The following is a 27,041-nucleotide window of genomic DNA, read 5'->3' on the forward strand; positions in this document are numbered from 1 at the left end:
AAACTTTCCTTTTTGCTAAAGCTTATAGTTAGGGCTGGATCAGGTGACCCTGAACCATCCCTTAGTTATGCTGCTATAGATGTAGACTGCTGGGGGGTTCCCATGATGCACTGTTTCTTTCTCTTTTTGCTCTGTATGCACCACTCTGCATTTAATCATTAGTGATCGATCTCTGCTCCCCTCCACAGCATGTCTTTTTTTCCTGGTTCTCTCCCTCAGCCCCAACCAGTCCCAGCAGAAGACTGCCCCTCCCTGGGCCTGGTTCTGCTGGAGGTTTCTTCCTGTTAAGAGGGAGTTTTTCCTTCCCACTGTAGCCAAGTGCTTGCTCACAGGGGGTCGTTTTGACCGTTGGGGTTTTACATAATTATTGTATGGCCTTGCCTTACAATATAAAGCGCCTTGGGGCAACTGTTTGTTGTGATTTGGCGCTATATAAAAAAATTGATTGAATTTTTCTGTTAGCAAATTAGCTACTTAGCTAACGCTGAAAACCATTAGCTGTCCAATTACCTTCCATTAAATGTAGTTCCATTGACTTTAAGTGAGTTGTAGGGATTTGCCACCTTTTCTAAATGTCATAGTACTAATTAATATTTAAAAAGTTGCTTTATTTATGGTTCAGTAAATTCGAAGGCTGTGGGAGAGCCAACACTTGTACCCTATCAAATGCAGTGATAGATAGATAGATAGATAGATAGATAGATAGATAGATAGATAGATAGATAGATAGATAGATAGATAGATAGATAGATAGATAGATAGATAGATAGATAGATAGATAGATAGATAGATAGATAGATAGATAGATAGATAGATAGATAGATAGATAGATAGATAGATAGATAGATAGATAGATAGATAGATAGATAGATAGATAGATAGATAGATAGATAGATAGATAGATAGATAGATAGATAGATAGATAGATAGATAGATAGATAGATAGATAGATAGATAGATAGATAGTGCACTTCAGCTAAGCACCCGAAGCTAGCATTTTCATTAGCAGATTAGCTTTTCGACTATCTTTGAAAACATTTAGCAGACTTTCAGTTAGTTGTAAGGATTTACCATCCCTATGTCATAGCAGTGATTAATATTTAAAAACTTGTTTTATTTATTGTTCAATAAACCCAAAGGCTGGGTGAAAGCCAGCACTTGTACTCTATAAAATGGAGTGACTAGACAGACAGACAGACAGACACAGTACAGCAAATCAGCTAATTAATGAAGATACATTTTGTTTATGGATTAGACCACAATAAATATTACAGTTTTGAAAATCTCCAAAATACAAGGGGTGATTGAGAGGTTTTGAGTCTGACCCAGAAAAAGTAGGACCTGATTCTCCTTCTTTTGCATTCTAAGAAACTAACATTTCTCGAGAATGTGACAAGTTTGGACTTACTGGGTGCAATGCTGAGAAATGTTGGGTTTCTCAGAATGCAAAAGATGGAGAACCAACACTCTACTTTTTCTGGGTCAGGCTCAAAACCTCTCAATCGGCCCTCGTAACAGGGCATATAATGAGGATAAACCGCGTAACCTTTGTTTAGCTTTGATGTACTAGATCAATACAAATAGCAGGTTTGTCTTGCTTATGTTATACAGTCTATGAATATACCACATTCAATAAGCTGGACATGTCCAGGCTTGTTGCAGGAAATAATCTTGTACCCACAGAGTGATATAGAAGAACTAGAGGGCAGCCTCCTCTACTGTGCATGTATAGCAAGTGTGCCACCATGGGGAGCTGTCCAACATCACCGAATGGGGCAAGACATACTCACAAACAATGGAAACCAGTAACTTGACAGCAAAGCAGTACATAAATGTAGCTTATAAAAAATCTTGAAGTTAAATTAATTAATATTACTTGCTGAAATGCTTTTGATTACAAAAAAGTATATTTTCTTACTTTGAAAGGACAATTTTGGGACAGAATGTCCTTGAACAGCTTTGAGCTAGAGTCACAAAGTGATGTGGTGTAGTTTTTCTATCTGGTTCTATGCTTGTACCATGTACCATGTCTACTCCCACAAGGACATGTCTGGCTTGTTGCAGGGAACAATGTTATCATCACACGCATGATGTAAATTAGGGGTAGGTGTGGTTGAAGTTATAAAATAAGTTGTTTTGTGAGTTTCTTCCATTTTCAAAGTCTAGTGTTGGTCTGGTGGACACCAGGATGAGCACTGCTTACCTCCAAGAGCATTTATGAATAGCAATGACATGAGTAACTCACGTGAGTACCTCACTGAGTTATCATCTAACCAGGCATATTTCCTGAAGTGCACAACCTGCTACACTGCAAATGATACCGGGGCTGGTAAACAGATCGAGCAATTTCAGTTTGAATAGAAGCAAACAGAGGAACAACAAAATGACTCAACCCAAAGGTGTAGTGTGTTATGGACTGAAGGATTTGTTTATTCTCCAGCGCGTTTCTTAAAAGAAGCTATCATCGACATAAAAATGGGGGGTTTACAATAGTTGGTGTAAATGTGATAATTGACGTGGCACTGGAGGATTTAGCCGATGAGAGAATTTTACAGAAATAGGACAACGTGCTGCCAACACTGTATTTGGGTGTGAACAACAGCATTTTGCATTCTGAATGCTGCAACTTGTTTATGGCTCCATTGTTTATGGCTCCAGTGCTATAATCGTACAGTGGAAGCACCAGAAGCACGAATCACACACACACACACACACACACACACACACACACACACACACACACACACACACACACACACACACACACACACACACACACACAAGGTGTCAAAGCAATTAACACTTTCCCATACAGTCACACTTCAAATTAAATAAATTTAAATCTACAATGTGTAAGATTTAGGCGTGTTTATTAGCAGACATGGAATATAACTTTAACAATCATCTCTTTATTAGTGTATAGTTACATGCAGCAAAGAATCAATGTGTTTTCATGAGCGTAAAATGAACTTTTCATATATACATGGGTGCGGTCCCCTTCATGGAGGCAGCCATATTGCACTGCTGTGTTCATAAAGTAGCCCGGAAGGGACATATTTACTCTGACTTTCACCTTTTTGTAGTGTAGTTATAAGACTGCAGAAAAATGAAGAGGTCTCAGTGGCTGCTCCCTTATATACTGTCTACCTGTTGCTAGTGTTGGCTAACAAGTTTGAGAACCCTCATTTTTGTGAAATAGAAAATAATACGTATTGCTTATCACAAGAGAAGGCAAAGGAGCATGAACCCCTATCGCCAAAGAAACAAAAAATTCATAACAGTCATGCAGTCTGCAGCCTCACCACTTGATGACACTGAATCCTACACACTGTAGCTTTAAAGCCTGTTCAACAAATACAACTGCAGGAAGAAAAAAACAGAAAAACAACCATCACACCATTACACAGTTACAGCCATCACCTAACAGTGTTGTATCCCTTCACTCTGTGACTTCTCTGGTAATGGGAATTCATACTCCTTTGATTTCTCTTGTCATAATCAATATGCGCGATTCACCATATCGCAAAAATGAAGGTTCTCAAGCTAGTGCAGCAGATAACGGAAACAATCCTTCAAATGGTAATACAAGCATTAAATTGGGCACAGATACTCCTTAGACATTCCTCTTTTGAAAAAAAAAAAACAAAAAAACAATAGGCCACTTGAATTTTCAATCGGCGGTCAGGTAGGGATCAGTTGAAGAATTACACAGGGGTCAAAATGAAAAGATGCTCCAGTCATATTGAAAACTATATCACATTATTTGCCTGATCATAAAGATTCCAAAAAGGTATAGTTTGGACTATCTGACTGAATTCTATGGCGTTATGGGATAAAAACAGCAAGCATGGTGACAAAGGTCAGTTTTAGTTTGTACAGGGGTCAAAAGTTAAAGTTGCTCCAATTTTGGTAAAAAGTGAAGCAAATTACTGGCTGAGCTAATAGGATTAATATATGGAATAGTTTTGACTGTGTTGAATGCTTGGTCTTCAAAGTAAAGGTCAAATAAGGTCAACGTCCATTGGAGTAACGTGATAGTTAGGCATGACACATGGTGCAAACTATTCCTTTTTAAAACCCTGTTAACTCAGCTAATAATTTGCATCACTTTTTACCAAAATTAGAGCAACTTTTGACCCCTGTACAAACTGAAACTGACCTTTGTCACCATTCTTGCTGTTTTTACCCTATAACTCCATAGAATTCAGTCACAGATAGTCCAAACTATACCTTTTTGGAATCTTTATGATTAGGCAAATAATATGGTATAGCTTTCAATATGATTAGAGCACCTTTTAATTTTGACCCCCTGTGCAATTCTTCAATTGCAAGTGGCCAATCTTTTTTTGTTTGTTTGTTTTTTTCAAAAGAGGAATGTCTAAGGAGTATTTGTGCTGAACTTGATGCTTGTATCACCATTTGCAGGATTCCGCTTTAAATATTCTCTTATCTGCTGCACTAAGCTGACTAGCCTATGCTAGTAACCAGTGGGCAATGTATAAGGGAGTGACCATATATTCAGTCTTATAGCAGCACTTCAAAATGTGAAAGGCAGAGTAAGCATGTCCCATTTGGGCTACTGTATCAACATTTCACTGTAACATAGTGGCCTCCATGAGGGGATGTGCTCCCATGTTAAAAAGAATAGTCCAGTAATATTAGGTATTTTTTTGGCCAAGGCCGGAAAAAAAAAAAATAGCAGAAAGCTGAAAATTGCTGGATGCAATCCTTTAACCATCCTAAATAATATACTAAAAGTCCCCATGTATCCTCCTTGAGCTTTTCCTGGTATGATGTCATGATGTCATGAGTGTTATGGATGTCAAAAGGAGTATTTCACACATGTTCATCATTTAATTATTTGCAGTGGTATATGTGTCTTCATTGTTTGATAGACAAGATTGCATCAAAATGAAACAGAGATTATGATATCAAGTACAACCCCTGGCAAAAATTATGGAATCACCGGCCTCAGAGGATGTTCATTCAGTTGTTTAATTTTGTAGAAAAAAAAAGCAGATCACAGACATGACACAAATCTAAAGTAATTTCAAATGGCAACTTTCTGCTTTAAGAAACACTATAAGAAATCAAGAAAAAAAATTGTGGCAGTCAGTAATGGTTACTTTTTTAGATCAAGCAGAGGGAAAAAAATATGGACTCACTCAATTCTGAGGAATAAATTATGGAATCACCCTGTAAATTTTCATCCTCAAAACTAACACCTGCATCAAATCAGATCTGCTCGTTAGTCTGCATCTAAAAAGGAGTGATCACACCTTGGAGAGCTGTTGCACCAAGTGGACTGACATGAAGCATGGCTCCAACACGAGAGATATCAATTGAAACAAAGGAGAGGATTATCAAACTCTTAAAAGAGGGTAAATCATCACGCAATGTTGCAAAAGATGTTGGTTGTTCACAGTCAGCTGTGTCTAAACTCTGGACCAAATACAAACAACATGGGAAGGTTGTTAAAGGCAAACATACTGGTAGACCAAGGAAGACATCAAAGCGTCAAGACAGAAAACTTAAAGCAATATGTCTCAAAAATCGAAAATGCACAACAAAACAAATGAGGAACGAATGGGGGGAAACTGGAGTCAACGTCTATGACCGAACTGTAAGAAACCGCCTAAAGGAAATGGGATTTACATACAGAAAAGCTAAACGAAAGCCATCATTAACACCTAAACAGAAAAAAACAAGGTTACAATGGGCTAAGGAAAAGCAATCGTGGACTGTGGATGACTGGATGAAAGTCATATTCAGTGATGAATCTCGAATCTGCATTGGGCAAGGTGATGATGCTGGAACCTTTGTTTGGTGCCGTTCCAATGAGATTTATAAAGATGACTGCCTGAAGAGAACATGTAAATTTCCACAGTCATTGATGATATGGGGCTGCATGTCAGGTAAAGGCACTGGGGAGATGACTGTCATTACATCATCAATAATGCACAAGTTTACGTTGATATTTTGGACACTTTTCTTATCCCATCAATTGAAAGGATGTTTGGGGATGATGAAATCATTTTTCAAGATGATAATGCATCTTGCCGTAGAGCAAAAACTGTGAAAACATTCCTTGCAAAAAGATACATAGGGTCAATGTCATGGCCTGCAAATAGTCCGGATCTTAATCCAATTGAAAATCTTTGGTGGAAGTTGAAGAAAATGGTCCATGACAAGGCTCCAACCTGCAAAGCTGATCTGGCAACAGCAATCAGAGAAAGTTGGAGCCAGATTGATGAAGAGTACTGTTTGTCACACATTAAGTCCATGCCTCAGAGACTGCAAGCTGTTATAAAAGCCAGAGGTGGTGCAACAAAATACTAGTGATGTGTTGGAGCGTTCTTTTGTTTTTCATGATTCCTTAATTTTTTCCTCAGAATTGAGTGATTCCATATTTTTTTTCTCTCTGCTTGGTCTAAAAAAGTAACCGTTACTGACTGCCACAATTTTTTTTCTTGATTTCTTATAGTGTTTCTTAAAGCCAGAAAGTTGCCATTTGAAATTACTTTAGTTTTGTGTCATGTCTGTGATCTGCTTTTTTTCTACAAAATTAAACAACTGAATGAACATCCTCCAAGGCCGGTGATTCCATAATTTTTGCCAGGAGTTGTAGATGCCATGATGTCATTGCGACATCGTGACCACCAACATTTACAGCAACAAGCGAACATTCATTCAGAGTCTATCCCCAAATGCAACAGTGGTTCGCAGCGGAGCTGCCACCGACTGAATAGGGTTGGGAATAGATAAACGAACAGCTGCGACCAGTTCTCACCCGTCAACCACCTGCACCTGAAAAACTCTTTGATTTCATGCAATTGCAAAAGTGCTTGTGAGCGATCGTGTGACTGCAAGAAGTCAGCTCTGTTCTGTACAATTCTATGTGCTGTGGAAATGGCTGCAGAAATTCTGAAAAACCAGACACTGATGAAGAGCGTGATTTGATGGAAAAGAGAGCAAAGATGAGTTCAATTCCAATTCACTGGTACTCGAAAATGAAACATATGATTTCCAGGTGGCTGACAAGGATCATTTTGATGAATGTGACTTCATCCGTGACTTTTATCCACAAAACGAAAATCCCCTTAATAATGTTCATGTTGGCACAGTCTGATTCAATCCGTAATACTACATTGTGAACCCAAGTCCCCAAGTTTGATAAACTGCATAGAACTCCTATCCTGGATTGTATAACGACCTCTTTTTTTGTGGTTCTTCAACATTCCCATGAAAATCCCTATAATTACCGACTATGAGGTAATTCAACATGATGACATCATAAATGAGGTCATGACATTATGATCTCATGCTCTTTTGTTTATTTACATTTATGTCAATGTTCCAAAGCATTGTATGGCTGTTTCATAAAAAAAAAAAATCAATATACCCTTGTATACTAAATTATATATCCCGAGGAGGCCATTTCTCATGTAAATTATAAGCTATGATGTCATGACGTCATAACGGTGAAAGCTCAGTGAGGAAACGCTGGGACTTTCTGTATGTTATCAAGGCTGCTGAGAGGAGAGCATACACCAATTTTCAGCTTTTTACAAATTTTCTTCTGATCTTTTTGCCCATTTTGACTGGACTAGAAGGGCTCATTCTGAGCTTAATGAAAACACGTCGATTTGTTGTTACAAGTCAGTATACACTATGAACACATGGTTATGAATGCTGTATTTTAGTCTATAAAATTGTTCACGGACTGGCACCTCCCTACCTAGCTGACCTAATTAAACCTTACGTACCGGCCTGGGCTTTGTGTTCTCAGGGTGCAGGACTACTTAATAAGAAGTCTGCGGGTCATAGAGCTTTCTCTTATCATGCCCCTGTTCTGTGGAATGATCTTCCTGTGTCAGTAAAACAGTAGATTCTGGGGAGACTTTCAAGTCCATACTTTTCCCTCTCGTATTGCTAGCATACTGACATAGTATAGTTCTACGCTTTTTACTCTTTTAATTCATTTTATTAGGAAACAGAGCATGCCGTGGCCTCAACTTTACCTAAATTCTGGGTCTTTTAGTGAAGCTTAGGGCTAGTGGCTGGCGATGACCTTAGTATTTCCTGTTTTTTCTTGTTGTTACTGCTGGCAAATTATACTGTATTTCTTGTCTTTCTAATGACTGATTCTGTTTTTTCTCTCTGTTTAAGGTGCAGCTCCATCCAGAGATGGGTGTGGTATTTGTGTTGGCGACCCTCCTGTCCTGTGCACCGGCAACATTTCCTGTATATTCGTTTTGTGAATTGTTCTGTAATTTATGTCTGTAGCATGGCCCAAGCAGAGGGTCACCCCTTTGTGTCTGGTCTGCTTGAGGTTTCTTCCTCAGAGGAAGTTTTTCCTTACCACTGCTGCTCTGGGGGTTGGTAAGGTTAGACCTTACCTGTGTGAAGCGCCTTGAGGCAACTGGCACTATATAAATGAAAATAAATTGAAATGGAAAAATATTCCATTTATGCAAATAAGCACCTCTAGATCCTACACACTGTAGCTTTAACGCAACATGTTTGGCAGTCAAGTTGATGTTCGAGCAAGAAACGGCAAAATGGGCCGACTTCTTTGTGCCTTTTCAGATCGTCTCACAGAGGAAACTGGCCAAAGCTCTGCTGAAGCAGGGAAACACCGCCGGCAAGTCTTCCATAGCGGTACGACGCTACACGTCTGCATGAACACGCTTCACCTGTCGCACTCAAATGTCTAATTAAACTGATGCTCTGGTGTTCCCATTTCATCTTCTGTCCCTTCCTCCCCACCTGCCAAATCTGAAAGGTGACAGCGGAGGAATTGTCTGGCAATGACGACTATGTTGAGCTCTCCTTCAGTGCACGCAAGCTAGACGACAAGGTTCGTGTGGGGAAAGCTCTTATTGCTCCTCTGATATGTAATTAATACTTGGAGATGTGAGATTTTGTGTACGTGCATGTGTAGATGTTTCTGCTTTTCTGAAGTGGCCGGCGGGTGGAGGGATTTGAAGATGTAGCAACTCATGCACAATAAACACAAATCCAATCTGGCCTTAGAGAAGGCCCCCCGAGAGTGGTTTGCACCCCCACCTCCCCAGTGACCCTTCTATCTGACCCGACCCACCGCACGCACACACACTCACACACAGATAACTATATTAATTTTCAGCCTTCGCATACATACAGCCATGGATGACTAATCCAAACAAGTTGTACCTTAGGGGAAAGATGGAAGAAAGCAGGCGAGGATGGGTAGAGTAGCGAGGGCAGGGAAGGGATGCCTGGAAGGAAAAAAGGAAGAAAGGCAAGAGAGAAAAAGAGAGAAAAAAAGTTTGAAATAATGATGCTGTTAGTGTAGAAATGATTTATAGTGATCAAAGAGAGATCAGAGGTGTTTTCTTATATCTGCAATTTCCCCCTGAAGGATTTCTTCAGCAAATCTGACCCTTTCCTGGAGATTTTTAGACTAAATGACGACGGGACTGAGTCACTGGTGCACAGAACTGAGGTAATTGTACGCCACCAGCATGTGGCTATAGATTGTGCCGTGTTCTGTTCTGCTTCGAGTCCGTGATTAACAGTGTCTGTGCTGTTTGCATGCGGGAAGACGGTCATGAATAACCTGAGCCCGGTTTGGAAATCCTTCAAAGTTTCCTTCAACACGCTGTGCAGCGGAGACCACGACAGGGACCTGAAGGTGAGTCTGCAACTCGGATCGGTGGTTACTAGGCGGCAGACAACACAGTGGAGGGCGTATCACACATAATACTAGCTTAATTTGTTATCTGACACACATGTGACAGTGGGCGGCGCATCCATCAGGTGGTAGAGAAATCAGTGAACCCAAACCGTCAGTTGAGTTTGTACATTTTGCCTCCATCTAATTGGGCAGCGCAGTCTCGTTTGAGGACGGGCGCTACAGGGGTAAAATATGACGCATATGACGTCATTTCTCTACTTCTGGGGATGAAAACACAGCATTTTCTCTAAGGTTTGGGCAAATTACATGCAAACAAAGTCAAAATGCAAAGAAAAAGTGACGATGCGGTGGGAAAGCGGACACGTGTTGCGGTTTGTTTATGACCCGGAGCTCAAACGTTTTGAGGCGGTTGTGCAGGAGGGACAACACAGCTACTCTGGCTGCTGTCTAGGCGAACACTTACTGACACAACCTCTCCCATTTGCCTCGTCTTCCCTTCTCTGCTGGAAGCTGAAAAAAACTGCAGCCGGAAACAAAAAAGTCCACCATTTTTTCTGTTAGAAGTCATGCTGTTTGTGGGGAGAGATATACAAGTATACGATGTTTATGACATGGAAAACAATACAAAAACATTGGGACTTTTTTTGTCCGGTGACTGCGAATATCCAGTTCATACGATGAGTATAAACTGGATAGGTGAGATTTAGTGTACATGAGACTGAACAATAAATTTACCTCTCAAAACTTTGATGATGAAGTCGGCTTCCATCCCACGCGGCTGACTTTATTTTTCCAAATTTTTCTTCTGTTTGGATCTGAAGGGAATCTGTACATCTTGAAGCCCTTGTTGTGTCTATTTGTGCCTCCAAATGCACAACAACCTGACATTTTCAGCCAATAAATAAATAAAATAGCTGGATTTACATGCGGATTAACAGTGAACGCTATTTTGGAACCAAGATGGCACCACGAGTCACGTGAAAACGTGTCAGCATGCACTTGAATGCTGCTAACGTTAAAAACAGAACCACAGATTAATTACAAAGTTTACATAAGTATGATATCATGTTATGATGACTCGTTTTTTTAAGTGATAACTGTTCATTTTGCTGCAGTCACGGAAAAAAACAGCAGCCGCTTTCCACTGTGCAAAAACTTAGTGCACCTGCACATTGCGCAAGTGCGGTGCATGCTGCACTCTTACAGTAGAGTGTCACATCAAGACAGACTCTCAAAGTAAAATAAAAATAAACCCGACCAGCTTCAGTGAGAAGAAGGAAAAAAAAAACCTGAACAGTCATCCACTTGTGATTTCTAAAGTCTGCTCCACCAAAAAAAACAGCGTCATGGAGACAGCATGGAGAGTGTGCACGCTCATGGCGGGACTAAAATAGTGTCCAGCGACACAAACAGTAGCGTCACCGCATGTTAGAATCCAAATCTGACAGACTCTGAAAAAATTAAGAGTTTTGGGGTGACGTGTGTCACCTCCTGTCTCTCTGTACAGCCTCTCTGTAAATCTGAACCTTCACTTTCGAATGAAGCTCGGAAGCTTTGTTATTGGACAAAGCAGTGTTCGTTTCACTGTCTGTCAGCCATCGGGATGTTTCTGCTTTTCCTAAAATGTGCAATCAAACGCTGAGAATGCCGACAAATGCAGAGTAAAATCCAGAGTCATAAGACGTTTTCCAGAATGCACCTGCTGACTCACTTTGTTTTTCTATTTTTATTTTATTTTTGACAATATAGAGGGGTGTCCAAATCTGAATCACAAGGACAAGGGAGATTTTCACAGTGAATGCCCCCGGCCTGGTCATATTGTGAATTGGGAAGTCAAACTTTTCAAATTAAAAAAATGCAGGGAAATGTGTAAAAAATAAAGTCTGCAATCTCCCACATTTTAAATTGTTTTTCTGTACATTCTTTTTCTTTCAAATATGTTTATTGCACATTTGTAACATACAAATCAAGTCAATGAAACATGAACATTTAGATTAATTTAACTAATCAACAATTCAGCACAGAATCAGACCAGAAACAGTACGAAAGGATTTTCATTTTTGTCTTTGGGCTTCAGGACACAAGGTCGGACAGGACCCTGAGTGGAAGCGTTGCGCGCGGTGAACAGCACCACTATACTAAAAATTTCTGGGGAGAACCCTGCAATGCAACACAAATGGGACAAATAATATATGTCACATGACATACAAAGCACCAATCAAATGACAAGGATCCACACAGCCGTTATATAATTTTGCCTATTTGACTCTTTTACTTCTTACAGAAGTGTTTTTCTTGTATTTTCTTTTCTTATTGTTATTCCTTGTATGTGCGAACTTACTTGGCAATACATTCGATTCTGATTATAACATGTCCCACAATCCTTTGTGTCTGCCTACATGTTTGGAAGCCACACATCAGTGCTGAACACTTATTTTTTTCCCCATGAATAACCATGAGCTCCATCATTAAATATTCAGAGGCGTCTTAACCCTGCGTGGCTCCTGACAGCAGGAGAAAGGACTCACACGCACGCCATCAGCAGTGGTTTCCACGGCTACATGCTTGAAGTATCGACGCTAAACTGGCAAGGCCGAGATTTCTATTCAGGCTCACCTCCAAAACTGACCATTGCATAAGTGCATTGTGATCTCTTTCCTTTTGTGTTCCACCTTATCTTTTCTCCACTTTTCTTTGCTGGTCTTCCTCCCTCCCTCCTTTCTCTCTCTCTCTCTCTCTCTCTCGATCTCTCTCTCCATCAAACAGCTAGTATTCACTGAATGGAACAGTGGTTGTTCATTTTTTCATTAGTCTCCTGTGCAGCTCTCAACAAATTAATGTGGAAGCAAGGTTGTAAAAGCAAATGTTTCCCAGTACACACAAATTACAGTCAGAAACACAGACACACAAACAGTACAATGCACAAGAGATCATGCAAAAAGAAAGAAAGGACGGGGGGAAGCCCAGCTCTTCAGGTGAAGGCTCTTGCCTGAAGTTGCAGGCAGCAAATGAGTGGATTAACCGCTGGCTGTTACTGTTAATCAAGCCTTGTTGATTTGCTTCTGATTGCTGTTTGTGTCGTGACTTCAACAGGAAGATTCATGAAACCCGGTGACGCAGGCTGAATGGTCCCCCTCTAAAAATTGGTCTGCCCTGCCTTCACTGTGCATGCGCCATTTGGGACCACAGCAGCTCATCTGAGACTGAGTCTCTATACCCAAAGAGATCAAAGGGAATAATGTGATTATTAACCATCAGATGACAAAGTAAAACCTCTTAAATCATTCTAAAGTCAGTTTTAAGCAGAAATGAGGCGATAATCGGTGAGTCGCTACACTGTTAAACTACATTTCAATACAATAATTAAGTTAATGTAATTCAAACTTTGAAAAAGTTATAATCACTCATTTTCATTAATTAAACTAACTCAAAAATGAATTGTTGTCATCACAACTCAGTTCCTTTAAGTTCATTTAAAGTTTTGGGGCATTTAAGTGTTGGTGATGTGTTTCCAGTGCATTCCATTCACTCATTTTAATTGAGTTTATGTCACGGAGGCCAGCAGGTGTCGCTGTGCAGATGTAGTTAGCAAACCTCGCTCCCAACAGCTCAAAAGAATTATCTGGTCACAAGGCCAGAGCCCTGGGTTTTAGCCTTCTGGTTAGAGAGTCCAACTTCTATGCCGGAGATCGTGAGTTTGCGACCCGAGGGGAGCATATGGGCAGAGTCATAACAACACAATGCAGAGTAAACAAGTAAACCAAAGAATGCATCAAAAAAATCTAATCCAAAATGTAATGCAAATGTTTTAGGCAGAAATTTATGTCACTTTTTTATTGAAAAACATAAACTAGATTTACATAAGTTTAATTAACTATAAATTGTTAACTTACCAAAACTTTAACAATTACATTTTTGAAAATTATTTTATTTAAATTGGCAAACTCAAATGGTTTAAGGCAATCGGTTTCCTCAAGTGGCTTGAGTTCAACTAACTCCTTGAGTTTTACAGTGTACTGATGCTTTGAAATGACGGAGGCGCAGTGAACACTCACCAGCAGCTCATCTGGCTGCCGCGCTCTGATCGCTTCCCTCGTTTTTATGATGAAATAATGCTAAATTTATGTGGAAATGATTGTTGTACAAAAGCTTCAGATATCTGTCGCTGTGATAGATGATGACTGGAGTGCAGTTTGAAGCAGAAACGAGGTGATAATCAGTGAACAGCGGCTGATGTGCAGTAATGAAGCATGCGCAGTGAAGGCAGGGTGGACCGATTTTTAGCGGAGACCGTTCGGTCGGTGACAACGGGGCAGAAAGCATCATCCAGAGCTTAAAGCTTTGTTGCCTTTAAATGTGTTTATTGGACGCCGTTAATTGCACAAACTCTCTGGAGAAGCCGACATATTGGATGACGGCATCGTTTGTCACATTTTGAATGCATAGATTTTCTCTTTTTAAAGGTATATGTGCTCCAGCGTCGACTCGCTGACCTGCACATTTCACTGGTGATTGAAGTCATTTATCTTGTCTTGTAGCTCCTTTGAGAGACACAAACCATTACAGTAAAACACACCGAGCCGACACACACACACACACACACACACACACACACACACACACACACACACACGGGAGCACAGGAGACTGTCTCCAAAGCCGAGTCTCTCACAGCGTCTTCAGATTAATATTTCACCACTTGTGGTACCCCCCCCCCCCCCCCCCCCCCCCCCACACACACACACACACACACACAGACACCTCCTTATCAATCATTCACCATGGCATTTTCCTGCATGCTTGTGAGTGCACGTGCATGTGTTTAGGTGACACATGCACACATTATGTGTTTCTCTATTGCAGTGCACAGTCTGGGACTGGGATTCCAACGGAAAACACGACTTTATTGGGGAGTTTCAGACCACCTTTAAGGAGATGAGAGCAGAGCAGGAAGGCAAACAGGTGAATAGAAGTCATGCTCAAATCCAAGCCACGCCCACAGCTACACCTGCTAACGCGTGTTTTCGTCCTGCCAGATCCAGTGGGAGTGTATCAACCCTAAATATCAGATGAAGAAGAAGAATTACAGAAACTCTGGTGTTGTCATTCTCAACCACTGCAAGGTGAAAATATAGCACAATGCTAAAATACCCTCAGTGGTATGAGCATTAAAAATAGGAAAAAAAATGTGACTTTTTTTTACCACTTAAAATAGGTCTAGGTTAGCCATTTTTGAACTTGTCCAAGGTCTGTGTCCCAAGAATGCTTCCTGTGAATTTGGAGACCCTGACAGTAATAGGACTGGAGTTATGCTGAGCACAGACAGACAGACAGATGGTCGCAAAGTCTTCGTAATACCCTGTGGCCATATTTGGCCTTGGTTAAAAAAAAACATCCTGTTCACCAAGACAGCAAAGTCACAACCACAATGGAGTCGAAATGATACAGTCACAATGTGTTTGTTGTGTTGAATTTCAGCCTGTGGGGAATAGGCAGTTCTCAAAAGCTGATTAATTGTGCAAGAAGGATACAAGTGAGGGAAGCCACCAACTGTGAAGGAGTGATACACATTTGTGGCTGCGATTGCAGAAAGTGTGTATGGTGGATTTTTTTTTTTTTGCCTGTTGCACCATTAGTTGCAGCTTAATGGTGGAATAACACCGACAAGGATTTTTATACAAGAAAACAGATCAGATCTGGACTCCAGTCCTTTGTGTGCTTTCTGGCAAAGTGTAGCTGAAATTTCATGTTGACTTTTTAAGAAAATCCTTCTCTGCTCCACCATGAAGCTGCGACTGGTAACGCAACAGACAAAAGTGGCACCCTGCACAATTTCTCAAGCGAAGGTCACAGAATCCTACAACACCTTGAGCTATTATATGTGTTTTGGTGGCTTCCCTCACGAGTCTCCTTCTTGCACAGTCACTCCAGACAGTTTTACCATAGTGTTTGCATGGCATAATTTACAATTTACATTTAAATAAAATTAAAATAATTTACATATTTGCAAGAATCCCCGCAAAGTCCCCTCTGTTAAATAAAAGACATGTGCAGAAGAGGTTACAATTTGCCAAAGAACACATCAACTGGCCTAAAGAGAAATGGAGGAATATTTTGTGGACTGATGAGAGTAAATTGTTCTTTTTGGGTCCAAGGGCCGCAAACAGTTTGTGAGACAACCCCCAAACTCTGAATTCAAGCCACAGTTCACAGTAAAGACAGTGAAGCATGGTGGTGCTAGCATCATGATATGGGCATGTTTTCTCCTACTATGTGTTTGGGCCTATATATCGCCTACCAGGTATCATGGATCAGTTTGGATATGTCAAAATAATTGAAGAGGTCATGTTGCCTTATGCTGAAGAGGACATGCCCTTGAAATGGGTGTTTCAAACAAGACAATGACCCCAAACACACTAGTAAATGAGCAAAATCTTGGTTCCAAACCAACAAAATTAATGCCTCGCAGATGTGAAGAAATCAGGAAAAAACTGTGGTTATACTACACTCAACAAAAATATAAACACAACACTTTTGGTTTTGCTCCCATTTTGTATGAGATGAACTCAAAGATCTAAAACTTTTTCCACATACACAATATTCACCATTTCCCTCAAATATTGTTCACAAACCAGTCTAAATCTGTGATAGTGAGCACTTCTCCTTTGCTGAGATAATCCATCCCACCTCACAGGTGTGCCATATCAAGATGCTGATTAGACACCATGATTAGTGCACAGGTGTGCCTTAGACTGCCCACAATAAAAGGCCACTCTGAAAGGTGCAGTATTGATTTATTGGGGGGGGATACCAGTCAGTATCTGGTGTGACCACCATTTGCCTCATGCAGTGCAACACATCTCCTTCGCATAGAGTTGATCAGGTTGTCAATTGTGGCCTGTGGAATGTTGGTCCACTCCTCTTCAATGGCTGTGCGAAGTTGCTGGATATTGGCAGGAACTGGTACACGCTGTCGTATACGCCGGTCCAGAGCATCCCAACATGCCTCAATGGTGACATGTCCGGTGAGTATGCCGGCCATGCAAGAACTGGGACATTTTCAGCTTCCAAGAATTGTGTACAGATCCTTGCAACATGGGGCCGTGCATTATCCTGCTGCAACATGAGGTGATGTTCTTGGATGTGTGGCACAACAATGGGCCTCAGGATCTCGCCACGGTATCTCTGTGCATTCAAAATGCTATCAATAAAATGCACCTGTGTTCTTCGTCCATAACAGACGCCTGCCCATACCATAACCCCACCGCCACCATGGGCCACTCGATCCACAACATTGACATCAGAAAACCGCTCACCCACACGACGCCACACACGCTGTCTGCCATCTGCCCTGAACAGTGTGAACCGGGATTTATCCGTGTACTGCCAACTTCTCTGAAATGCCTTTGGAGATGGCTTATGGTAGAGAAATGAAAATTCAATACACGAGCAACAGCTCTGGTTGACATTCCTGCTGTCAGCATGCCAATTGCAACGCTCCCTCAAATCTTGCAACATCTGTGGCATTGTGCTGTGTGATAAAACTGCACCTTTCAGAGTGGCCTTTTATTGTGGGCAGTCTAAGGCACACCTGTGCACTAATCATGGTGTTCTAATCGGCATCTTGATATGGCACACCTGTGAGGTGGGATGGATTATCTCAGCAAAGGAGAAGTGCTCACTATCACAGATTTAGACTGGTTTGTGAACAATATTTGAGGGAAATGGTGATATTGTGTATGTGGAAAAGTTTTAGATCTTTGAGTTCATCTCATACAAAATGGGAGCACAACCAAAAGTATTGCGTTATATTTTTGTTGAGTGTAAATACTAGTTTAGTGATTCACCGGATTGCTAAAAGGCAGTTTGAACATAATAGTTTTGAGTTTGTAGCGTCAACAGCAGATGCTACTATTATTGTGACACCCCCTTTTCTACTTTTTTTTACTAATAGCCCAATTTCATAGCCTTAAGAGTGTGCATATCATGAATGCTTGGTCTTGTTGGATTTGTGAGAATCTACTGAATCTACTGGTACCTTGTTTCCCATGTAACAATAAGAAATATACTCAAAACCTGGATTAATCTTTTTAGTCACATAGCACTACTATTATTCTGAACACTACTGTACGATGGAGCTTGACTTGTCCCATCAGTATAAAAGTGATATTTTGTATTAAAAACGGTACTTATATTTACTTTGCTTTGGGCTCTGAAAATGGAGGGATTGTTTGTCAAAATTGCTGTAATACCTAAATGTGATATTTGTGTTCAACCCCTTGAATTAAAGCTGAATGTCTACACTACAAGTACATCGTGATTTTTCATTTCAGCTCTATAGTTGTGGCGTACAGATGCAAAATTACAAAAAATGATCACTTATATATTGTCAGTATCCAAATACTTATGGACCTGACTGTAGATCTGATGTCAAATTGCGTACCTAAATAATCCATATTGTCTCTGACAGATCATCAAAATGTATTCCTTCCTGGACTACATCATGGGAGGCTGTCAAATCCAGTTCACGGTACGTTTTGTCACATTCCTCTGATATTTGCAGAAGCACATCGTTGTTTGTCTGTGATTACTCATGCTGTGTCTGTGTTGTCTCTGTGTGTGCCAGGTGGCAATAGATTTCACAGCATCCAACGGGGACCCTAGAAACAGTTGTTCCCTCCACTACATCCACCCTTATCAGCCCAATGAGTACCTCAAAGCCCTGGTGGCTGTTGGAGAGATCTGTCAAGACTATGACAGGTAGAGGTTAACCCATCTCACATCAATCACCTTTTGTTAGCACACACACATGCGAGCCTTTCTCTCTGAGACCAAAACCCTTGCGTCTATTAGTTTTCAATCGCCTGTCTTTCTCTTTCTCCAGTGATAAGATGTTCCCAGCGTTTGGTTTTGGTGCTCTGATACCACCTGAATTCAAGGTAAAACCCATTTATGATGCAAGTGCAGCGAACAGAAGGAACACCTTGCTTTTTATTTGGATTAAAGAAATAAAAATGCATCTGTCAGCTTGTTACTTGGACTGTTTCGTGTGGCTGTAAACCACTCTGTGTTCTCTGAAGGTATCGCACGATTTCGCCGTCAACTTTGATGAGGACAATCCAGAATGTGCTGGTGAGCTACCACACAAATCAACGAGTAAACCTTCCAGTGCAACAGTAAAAATATTGCGGCTAATGAATGTGATATATTGATTTAGGATTGCGATGCCGTTATATTATAATGAGAATGTTTACTTGCTTTTGTTTCTGTGCCAGTAAAGTTCTCCTTTTGGTATATTTTGCATTTACTGGTTTGTTTACATTTCTTATATTGTGGATTGGCCAGTAATATCCAGGGTAGGGACCATGTTAAATACCACTTACTATCACCTTGATGCAAATTTTAGACCACTATGACCAAAAGAATAGAAGACATAGAAGAAGAAGAAGTACATAAATTCTGTAAAGACTCTGACACTTGTCAGACCAAAGTAGTACGGAGTGGATGAACATCTAGGACTTTCCATGGATGGGACACGAGTCTGACACCATACAGATTACTTCCCCAGTCAAGACTGGTACCTCTTTACAGTTGGGTGGACTGGGATGATGTAGTGCAGGGGTGGCCAAGTTCGGTCCTCAAGAGCCACCTTCCAGACACTCTTTGTTGTCTCCCTGCTTCAACACAGCTGAATCCAATGATAGACTCCTTAGCAGACTTTTAATGAGCCTTTCATTGGATTCAGGTGTGTTGGAGCAGGGAGACAACTAAGAGTGTCAGGAAGGTGGCTCTCGAGGACCGAACTTGGCCACCCCGATGTAGTGTCTTGTCCAAGGACACAGCCACATGGAAGAGAAAGGATAACTGTTGTGCTTGTTGATGGAATGTCACAGCAGCAGGCTGGAGAAAGAGTCTGGGCCCAATCTTTCAACAGCCCAAAGGAACATTCAGTTCAATATAACCACCAGGCCATCTGACAGTTATGGTTTTCACACCTGGCACCCATGTTCTTTAAACAGCAACATACTAGTCCTCATTGCGATGTCTTGTGAGTTGACTAAAAGTGTTCAAGATTCACTACGGTAACATTGAAAAAATCTCATACAGTATGTGAAAATGGGACTTTAAACTGTTTAAACTGTACTGAGCTTCTTGTACCATCATGGCTTACCAACAGTGTCCAAGACTCACCAAAACACCACCAAGGCTGTCCCCAGGACCTATCAAAATTTGACAGTTGTGATGGTGCCCTGGTTAAAAATCGTGCATGTAGGAACAAGACTTTAAGGTATCGTCCCGTAGGAATGCAGCAGTGCCCAACTACAGTGAATGCTCTTCAATCTGAATTGAACCAAGCTACGTCTGGGAACATGTGCTGGTGCCACATGTCACTGTATCCACCACAACACAGAAATGATCCAGGTCCTGCATGGGAACCACCTAGGCAGACAATCGTCATCCCCATCTCTAGAAAACAACCATCTATCGGCCACATTCAAATGAAACTGGGTTGTTTCCTTGAGCTTCTCCATCTGTTGGGTCCTCGACACTTGGGCACCTGCACACAGAGAAATGCGCCACAGGGCCAAAATGTTGTAGCTGGCACTTCTTCACCATACGAGTGATATCCCTCATCGTAGTCCCCAGAGGTAAAGTAATGTAAAGTCTTTGTCACAGTACCAAAGTGCGCCAGATACCGAAGACATGTAGTCATCACCGTAGGTCACTGGTTAGCATTCAAGTCTCACAACCATACATTAAGACAGGAAGCACCATGACCCTAAGGACTTGGACGTTTATTCTCCTGTAAAGCTATCTGCATCACCAAACACCTCTGTCCAGTGACCTCATGACTCCATAAGCTCTTCCCAGGCATCTCTCAATCGTCGAGCATCCAGAGACCTGAATGTCACTGCAGAGATAAGTGGATTTCTCCAGAAGTTCAACACTTTCACCGGATACATCTAGACTTCTGAGTCCAGGAAGTCATTGAAAGCCCGGATGTCAGTCAGAATCCAGGACCCAGACAGTTCAACTCAATCAATCAATCAATCAACTTTTTTCTTATATAGCGCCAAATCACAACACACAGTTGCCCCAAGGCGCTCCATATTGTAAGGCAAGGCCATACAATAATTATGAAAAACCCCAACGGTCAAAACGACCCCCTATGAGCAAGCACTTGGCCACAGTGGGAAGGAAAAACTCCCTTTTAACAGGAAGAAACCTCCAGCAGAACCAGGCTCAGGGAGGGGCAGTCTTCTGCTGAGACTGGTTGGGGCTGAGGGAAAGAACCAGGAAAAAGACATGCCGAGAAGGGGTGCAGAGATCGATCACTAATGATTAAATGCAGAGTGATGCATACGGAGCAAAAAGAGAAAGAAACAGTGCATCATGGGAACCCCCCCACAGTCTACGTCTAAAGCAACATAACCAAGGGATGGTCCAGGGTCACCCGATCCAGCCCTAACTATAAGCCTTAGCGAAAAGGAAAGTTTTAAGCCTAATCTTAAAAGTAGAGAGGGTATCTGTCTCCCTGATCTGAATTGGGAGCTGGTTCCACAGGAGAGGAGCCTGAAAGCTGAAGGCTCTGCCTCCCATTCTACTCTTACAAACCCTAGGAACCACAAGTAAGCCCGCAGTCTGAGAGCGAAGCGCTCTAATGGGGTAATATGGTACCCAGAGGTCCCTAAGATAAGATGGGACCTGATTATTCAAAACCTTATAAGTAAGAAGAAGAATTTTAAATTCTATTCTAGAATTAACAGGAAGCCAATGAAGAGAGGCCAACACGGGTGAGATATGCTCTCTCCTGCTAGTCCCCGTCAGTACTCTAGCTGCAGCATTCTGAACCAACTGAAGGCTTTTTAGGGAACTTTTAGGACAACCTGATAATAATGAATTACAATAGTCCAGCCTAGAGGAAATAAATGCATGAATTAGTTTTTCAGCATCACTCTGAGACAAGACCTTTCTGATTTTAGAGATATTGCGTAAATGCAAAAAGGCAGTCCTACATATTTGTTTAATATGCGCTTTGAATGACATATCCTGATCAAAAATGACTCCAAGATTTCTCACAGTATTACTAGAGATCAGGGAAATGCCATCCAGAGTAACGATCTGGTTAGACACCATGCTTCTAAGATTTGTGGGGCCAAGTACAATAACTTCAGTTTTATCTGAGTTTAAAGCAGGAAATTAGAGGTCATCCATGTCTTTATGTCTGTAAGACAATCCTGCAGTTTAGCTAATTGGTGTGTATCCTCTGGCTTCATGGATAGATAAAGCTGGGTATCATCTGCGTAACAATGAAAATTTAAGCAATACCGTCTAATAATACTGCCTAAGGGAAGCATGTATAAAGTGAATAAAATTGGTCCTAGCACAGACCCTTGTGGAACTCCATAATTAACTTTAGTCTGTGAAGAAGATTCCCCATTTACATGAACAAACTGTAATCTATTAGACAAATATGATTCAAACCACCGCAGCGCAGTGCCCTTAATACCTATGACATGCTCTAATTTCTGTAATAAAATTTTATGGTCAACAGTATCAAAAGCAGCACTGAGGTCCAACAGAACAAGCACAGAGATAAGTCCACTGTCCGAAGCCATAAGAAGATCATTTGTAACCTTCACTAATGCTGTTTCTGTACTATGATGAATTCTAAAACCTGACTGAAACTCTTCAAATAGACCATTCCTCTGCAGGTGATCAGTTAGCTGTTTTACAACTACCCTCTCAAGAATCTTTGAGAGAAAAGGAAGGTTGGAGATTGGCCTATAATTAGCTAAGACAGCTGGGTCAAGTGATGGCTTTTTAAGTAATGGTTTAATTACTGCCACCTTAAAGGCCTGTGGTACATAACCAACTAACAAAGATAGATTGATCATATTTAAGATTGAAGCATTAAATAATGGTAGGACTTCCTTGAGCAGCCTGGCAGGAATGGGGTCTAATAAACATGTTGATGGTTTGGATGAAGTAACTAATGAAAATAACTCAGACAGAACAATCGGAGAGAAAGAGTCTAACCAAATACCCTCATCACTGAAAGCAGCCAAAGATAACGATACATCTTTGGGATGGTTATGAGTAATTTTTTCTCTAATAGTCAAAATTTTGTTAGCAAAGAAAGTCATGAAGTCATTACTAGTTAAAGTTAATGGAATACTCAGCTCAATAGAGCTCTGACTCTTTGTCAGCCTGGCTACAGTGCTGAAAAGAAACCTGGGGTTGTTCTTATTTTCTTCAATTAGTGATGAGTAGAAAGATGTCCTAGCTTTACGGAGGGCTTTTTTATAGAGCAACAAACTCTTTTTCCAGGCTAAGTGAAGATCTTCTAAATTAGTGAGACGCCATTTCCTCTCCAACTTACGGGTTATCTGCTTTAAGCTACGAGTTTGTGAGTTATACCACGGAGTCAGACACTTCTGATTTAAAGCTCTCTTTTTCAGAGGAGCTACAGCATCCAAAGTTGTCTTCAATGAGGATGTAAACTATTGACGAGATACTCTAACTCCCTTACAGAGTTTAGGTAGCTACTCTGCTCTGTGTTGGTATATGACATTAGAGAACATAAAGAAGGAATCATATCCTTAAACCTAGTTACAGCGCTTTCTGAAAGACTTCTAGTGTAATGAAACTTATTCCCCACTGCAGGGTAGTCCAACAGGGTAAATGTAAATGTTATTAAAAAATGATCAGACAGAAGGGAGTTTTCAGGGAATACTGTTAAGTCTTCTATTTCCATACCATAAGTCAGAACAAGATCTAAAATATGATTAAAGTGGTGGGTGGACTCATTTACTTTTTGAGCAAAGCCGATAGAGTCTAATAATAGATTAAATGCAGTGTTGAGGCTGTCATTCTCAGCATCTGTGTGGATGTTAAAATCGCCCACTATAATTATCTTATCTGAGCTAAGCACTAAGTCAGACAAAGGTCTGAAAATTCACAGAGAAACTCACAGTAACGACCAGGTGGACGATAGATAATAACAAATAAAACTGGTTTTTGGGACTTCCAATTTGGATGGACAAGACTAAGAGACAAGCTTTCAAATGAATTAAAGCTCTGTCTAGGTTTTTGATTAATTAATAGGCTGGAATGGAAGATTGCTGCTAATCCTCCACCCCGGCCCGTGCTACGAGCATTCTGACAGTTAGTGTGACTCGGGGGTGTTGACTCATTTAAACTAACATATTCATCCTGCTGTAACCAGGTTCTGTTAGGCAGAATAAATCAATACGTTGATCAATTATTATATCATTTACCAACAGGGACTTAGAAGAGAGAGACCTAATGTTTAATAGACCACATTTAACTGTTTTAGTCTGTGGTGCAATTGAAGGTGCTATATTATTTTTTCTTTTTGAATTTTTATGCTTAAATAGATTTTTGCTGGTTATTGGTGGTCTGGGAGCAGGCACCGTCTCTACGGGGATGGGGTAATGAGGGGATAGCAGGGGGAGAGAAGCTGCAGAGAGGTGTGTAAGACTACAACTCTGCTTCCTGGTCCCAACGCTAGACAGTCACAGTTTGGAGGATCCAAAAAAATTGGCCAGATTTCTAGAAATGAGAGCTGCTCCCTCTAAAGTGGGATGGATGCCGTCTCTCCTAACAAGACCAGGTTTTCCCCAGAAGCTTTGCCAATTATCAGTGAAGCCCACCTCATTTTTTGGACACCACTCTGACAGCCAGCAATTCAAGGAGAACATGCGGCTAAACATGTCACTCCCGGTCTGATTGGGGAGGGGCCCAGAGAAAACAACAGAGTCCGACATTGTTTTTGCAAAGTTACACACCGATTTAATGTTAATTTTAGTGACCTCCGATTGGCGTAACCGAGTGTCATTACTGCCGACGTGAATTACAATCTTACCAAATTTACGCTTAGCCTTAGCCAGCAATTTCAAATGTCCTTCGATGTCGCCTGCTCTGGCCCCCGGAAGACAATTGACAATGGTTGCTGGTGTCCGCTAACTTCACATTTCTCAAAACAGAGTCGCCAATAACCAGAGTTTGATCCTCGGCGAGTGTATCGCGAGTGGGGAAAAACGGTTAGAGATGTGAACGGGTTGACGGTGTACACGGGGCTTCTGTTTTAGGGCTACGCTTCCTCCTCACAGTCACCCAGTCAGCCTGCTTTCCCGACTGCACGGGATCTGCCAGGGGGGAACTAACGGCGGCTAAGCTACCTTGGTCCGCACCGACTACAGGGGCCTGGCTAGCTGTAGAATTTTCCACGGTGCGGAGCCGAGCCTCCAATTCGCCCAGCCTGGCCTCCAAAGCTACGAATAAGCTGCACTTATTACAAGTACCGTTACTGCTAAAGGAGGCCGAGGAATAACTAAACATTTCACACCCAGAGCAGAAAAGTGCGGGAGAGACAGGAGAAGCCGCCATGCTAAATCGGCTAAGAGCTAGTAGCTGCACTAAGCTAGCGGATTCCCAAAAACACACAAAGTGAATAATGTGCAAATAATCCAGAGGTGATTCAGCAGAAGGAGTGCCCCAATCAAGGCACCAAACAGGCCATGAAGCAGCACAGGCAACGCACGACAACAGCGAACGCACGACAACGGTGCTAAAATAAAATAAAAATATAAAAAATAAAACGAAAGCGTTAGCAAGCTAGTTAGCTTGCCAACGCTAATGAAAGTTAGCTGATAAAAGTGCTCCGTCGCGATGTTTCGACCGTTAGAGGTCTTCCTTAGGCGTTGGAGCACAGTAAAAAAGTTAAAAAAAGTAAAAAGGTAAAAAAGTAAAAAAGTCTTGAAAAGACTGTTAGTTCAAGTCCAAAGCAGCAGGTAGCAGTCTCTGTGTAAACAGTCCCAACAGAGAGCCAAAATTCTGATGCAATCTCACTCCGAAGATTATCCAGGTAGTAGATTAACTCCTTAATCAACTTCTCATATCCATTGATTCTCGTTGACCCAAGTCATACTAAATATGTAATCACATCACGCCTATAAATATGACATCAGAATGGTGCGTTGGATGTTTTACTCACTTGACACCATCTTGCACAGACATCTTGACTCCCACATACATATTCAAGACTAAATACTATCACTGCTGGGCGCTTCTCATCTCTCCCTTGCTGCCAGTCCCATATTTCTCCCTCTATATCTGTCCCCTCTCACGCCAACACATGCAGCTGGGAGATTTGTCACTATGCTACCGTGAAGCATTTCAGGCTCGAACACACAAACAACACTAATCTGTATGTGTGAAATGGGCTTCTGTGGACTTCTTTCCACATAGCTGCATGCCCACAGTGAAAGTGCACACGGTGTCTGTCATTCTTTGTTTGAGGGTGGACGCTTTTCAGTTCCTGAGAATGTCCCAGTCACCTTGGAGCGCAATTTCATTTATTCCTACAAACACTACTGCAAGTACACAGACAGCAGTGAGGCCATTTCAGAATAATATCCCACCTTGGAGACAAATAACCCAGCAGCAACAAACTTTTTTGTGTGTGCATTGCAGGGATCCAAGGCGTGGTGGAAGCCTATCAGAATTGCCTCCCGAAGATCCAGCTGTACGGGCCGACCAACATCGCCCCAATCATCCAGAAAGTGGCCTCCTCGGCCTCAGAGGAGATGCACACCAAAGAGGCCATGGTGAGAGAGAGAGAAAGCATAAAAGAAATATGACAGGATGTCATTTCTTTTCCCTGTGGGCAGTTGTTGCTTGCAGACAAGAAATGCCATGAAAAATCAAAAAGTGAGAGAGGAGAGGAAGGAAAAGTTGGAAATAAAGCAAGATACAGCCAAAAAAAAAAAAAAAGATAAATTGAAAAGATGAAGAAATTAGTGATCTTGATTTAATTCCGGTCACAAATTTTCAGGAGCAAATGCCTCTCTGCCTTAACGCTTTGCACTTCTCTCTGGCTCTCTGGTGGATTAGAATGAGTTTTATTCAAATTAGCTCTGACAAGAAGCTACTTTCGAAACATACATTCATTGAAAATCTATTCATTCCTCCCCTCTCTCCTCACATCCTCCGCAAATTTCACTCTGCTCCCATTCCCACCTGTCCCACTAGGAATATTTCATCCTGCTGATCCTGACGGATGGCGTCATTACTGACATGGCAGACACACGCGAGGCCATCGTGCATGCATCCCACTTGCCCATGTCCGTCATCATCGTTGGCGTGGGCAACGCAGACTTCACTGACATGCAGATGCTGGATGGAGATGATGGGATCCTGCGTTCACCCAAAGGCGAACCCGTCCTCCGTGACATCGTCCAGTTTGTTCCCTTCAAAGACTTCAAACATGTAGGTGGTACATAGGCGGCTTTAGGGTGGGGCTTCATGGGGCTGTAGCCCCACTAATAAATTGTTT

The 27,041-nt window shown here is 41.5% G+C and overlaps 1 protein-coding gene across 1 annotated transcript in view; it reads left to right on the plus strand.

The window, feature by feature from the left end:
• cpne4b (copine IVb) overlaps positions 1-27,041 on the plus strand; it is an 80,495-nt gene that overhangs the window by 43,274 nt on the left and 10,180 nt on the right. The window contains exons 4-15 of the mRNA XM_034160776.1: positions 8,590-8,661; positions 8,786-8,860; positions 9,404-9,487; positions 9,587-9,676; positions 14,543-14,641; positions 14,716-14,802; positions 18,150-18,209; positions 18,306-18,439; positions 18,564-18,618; positions 18,760-18,811; positions 26,180-26,313; positions 26,738-26,974. Of these exons, the coding sequence (XP_034016667.1) occupies positions 8,590-8,661; positions 8,786-8,860; positions 9,404-9,487; positions 9,587-9,676; positions 14,543-14,641; positions 14,716-14,802; positions 18,150-18,209; positions 18,306-18,439; positions 18,564-18,618; positions 18,760-18,811; positions 26,180-26,313; positions 26,738-26,974 (1,179 nt within the window). The remainder of the gene's footprint in view (positions 1-8,589; positions 8,662-8,785; positions 8,861-9,403; positions 9,488-9,586; positions 9,677-14,542; positions 14,642-14,715; positions 14,803-18,149; positions 18,210-18,305; positions 18,440-18,563; positions 18,619-18,759; positions 18,812-26,179; positions 26,314-26,737; positions 26,975-27,041) is intronic.

The sequence above is a fragment of the Thalassophryne amazonica genome, chromosome 20 (genome assembly GCF_902500255.1).
Source record: "Thalassophryne amazonica chromosome 20, fThaAma1.1, whole genome shotgun sequence".
NCBI lineage: Eukaryota > Metazoa > Chordata > Actinopteri > Batrachoidiformes > Batrachoididae > Thalassophryne > Thalassophryne amazonica.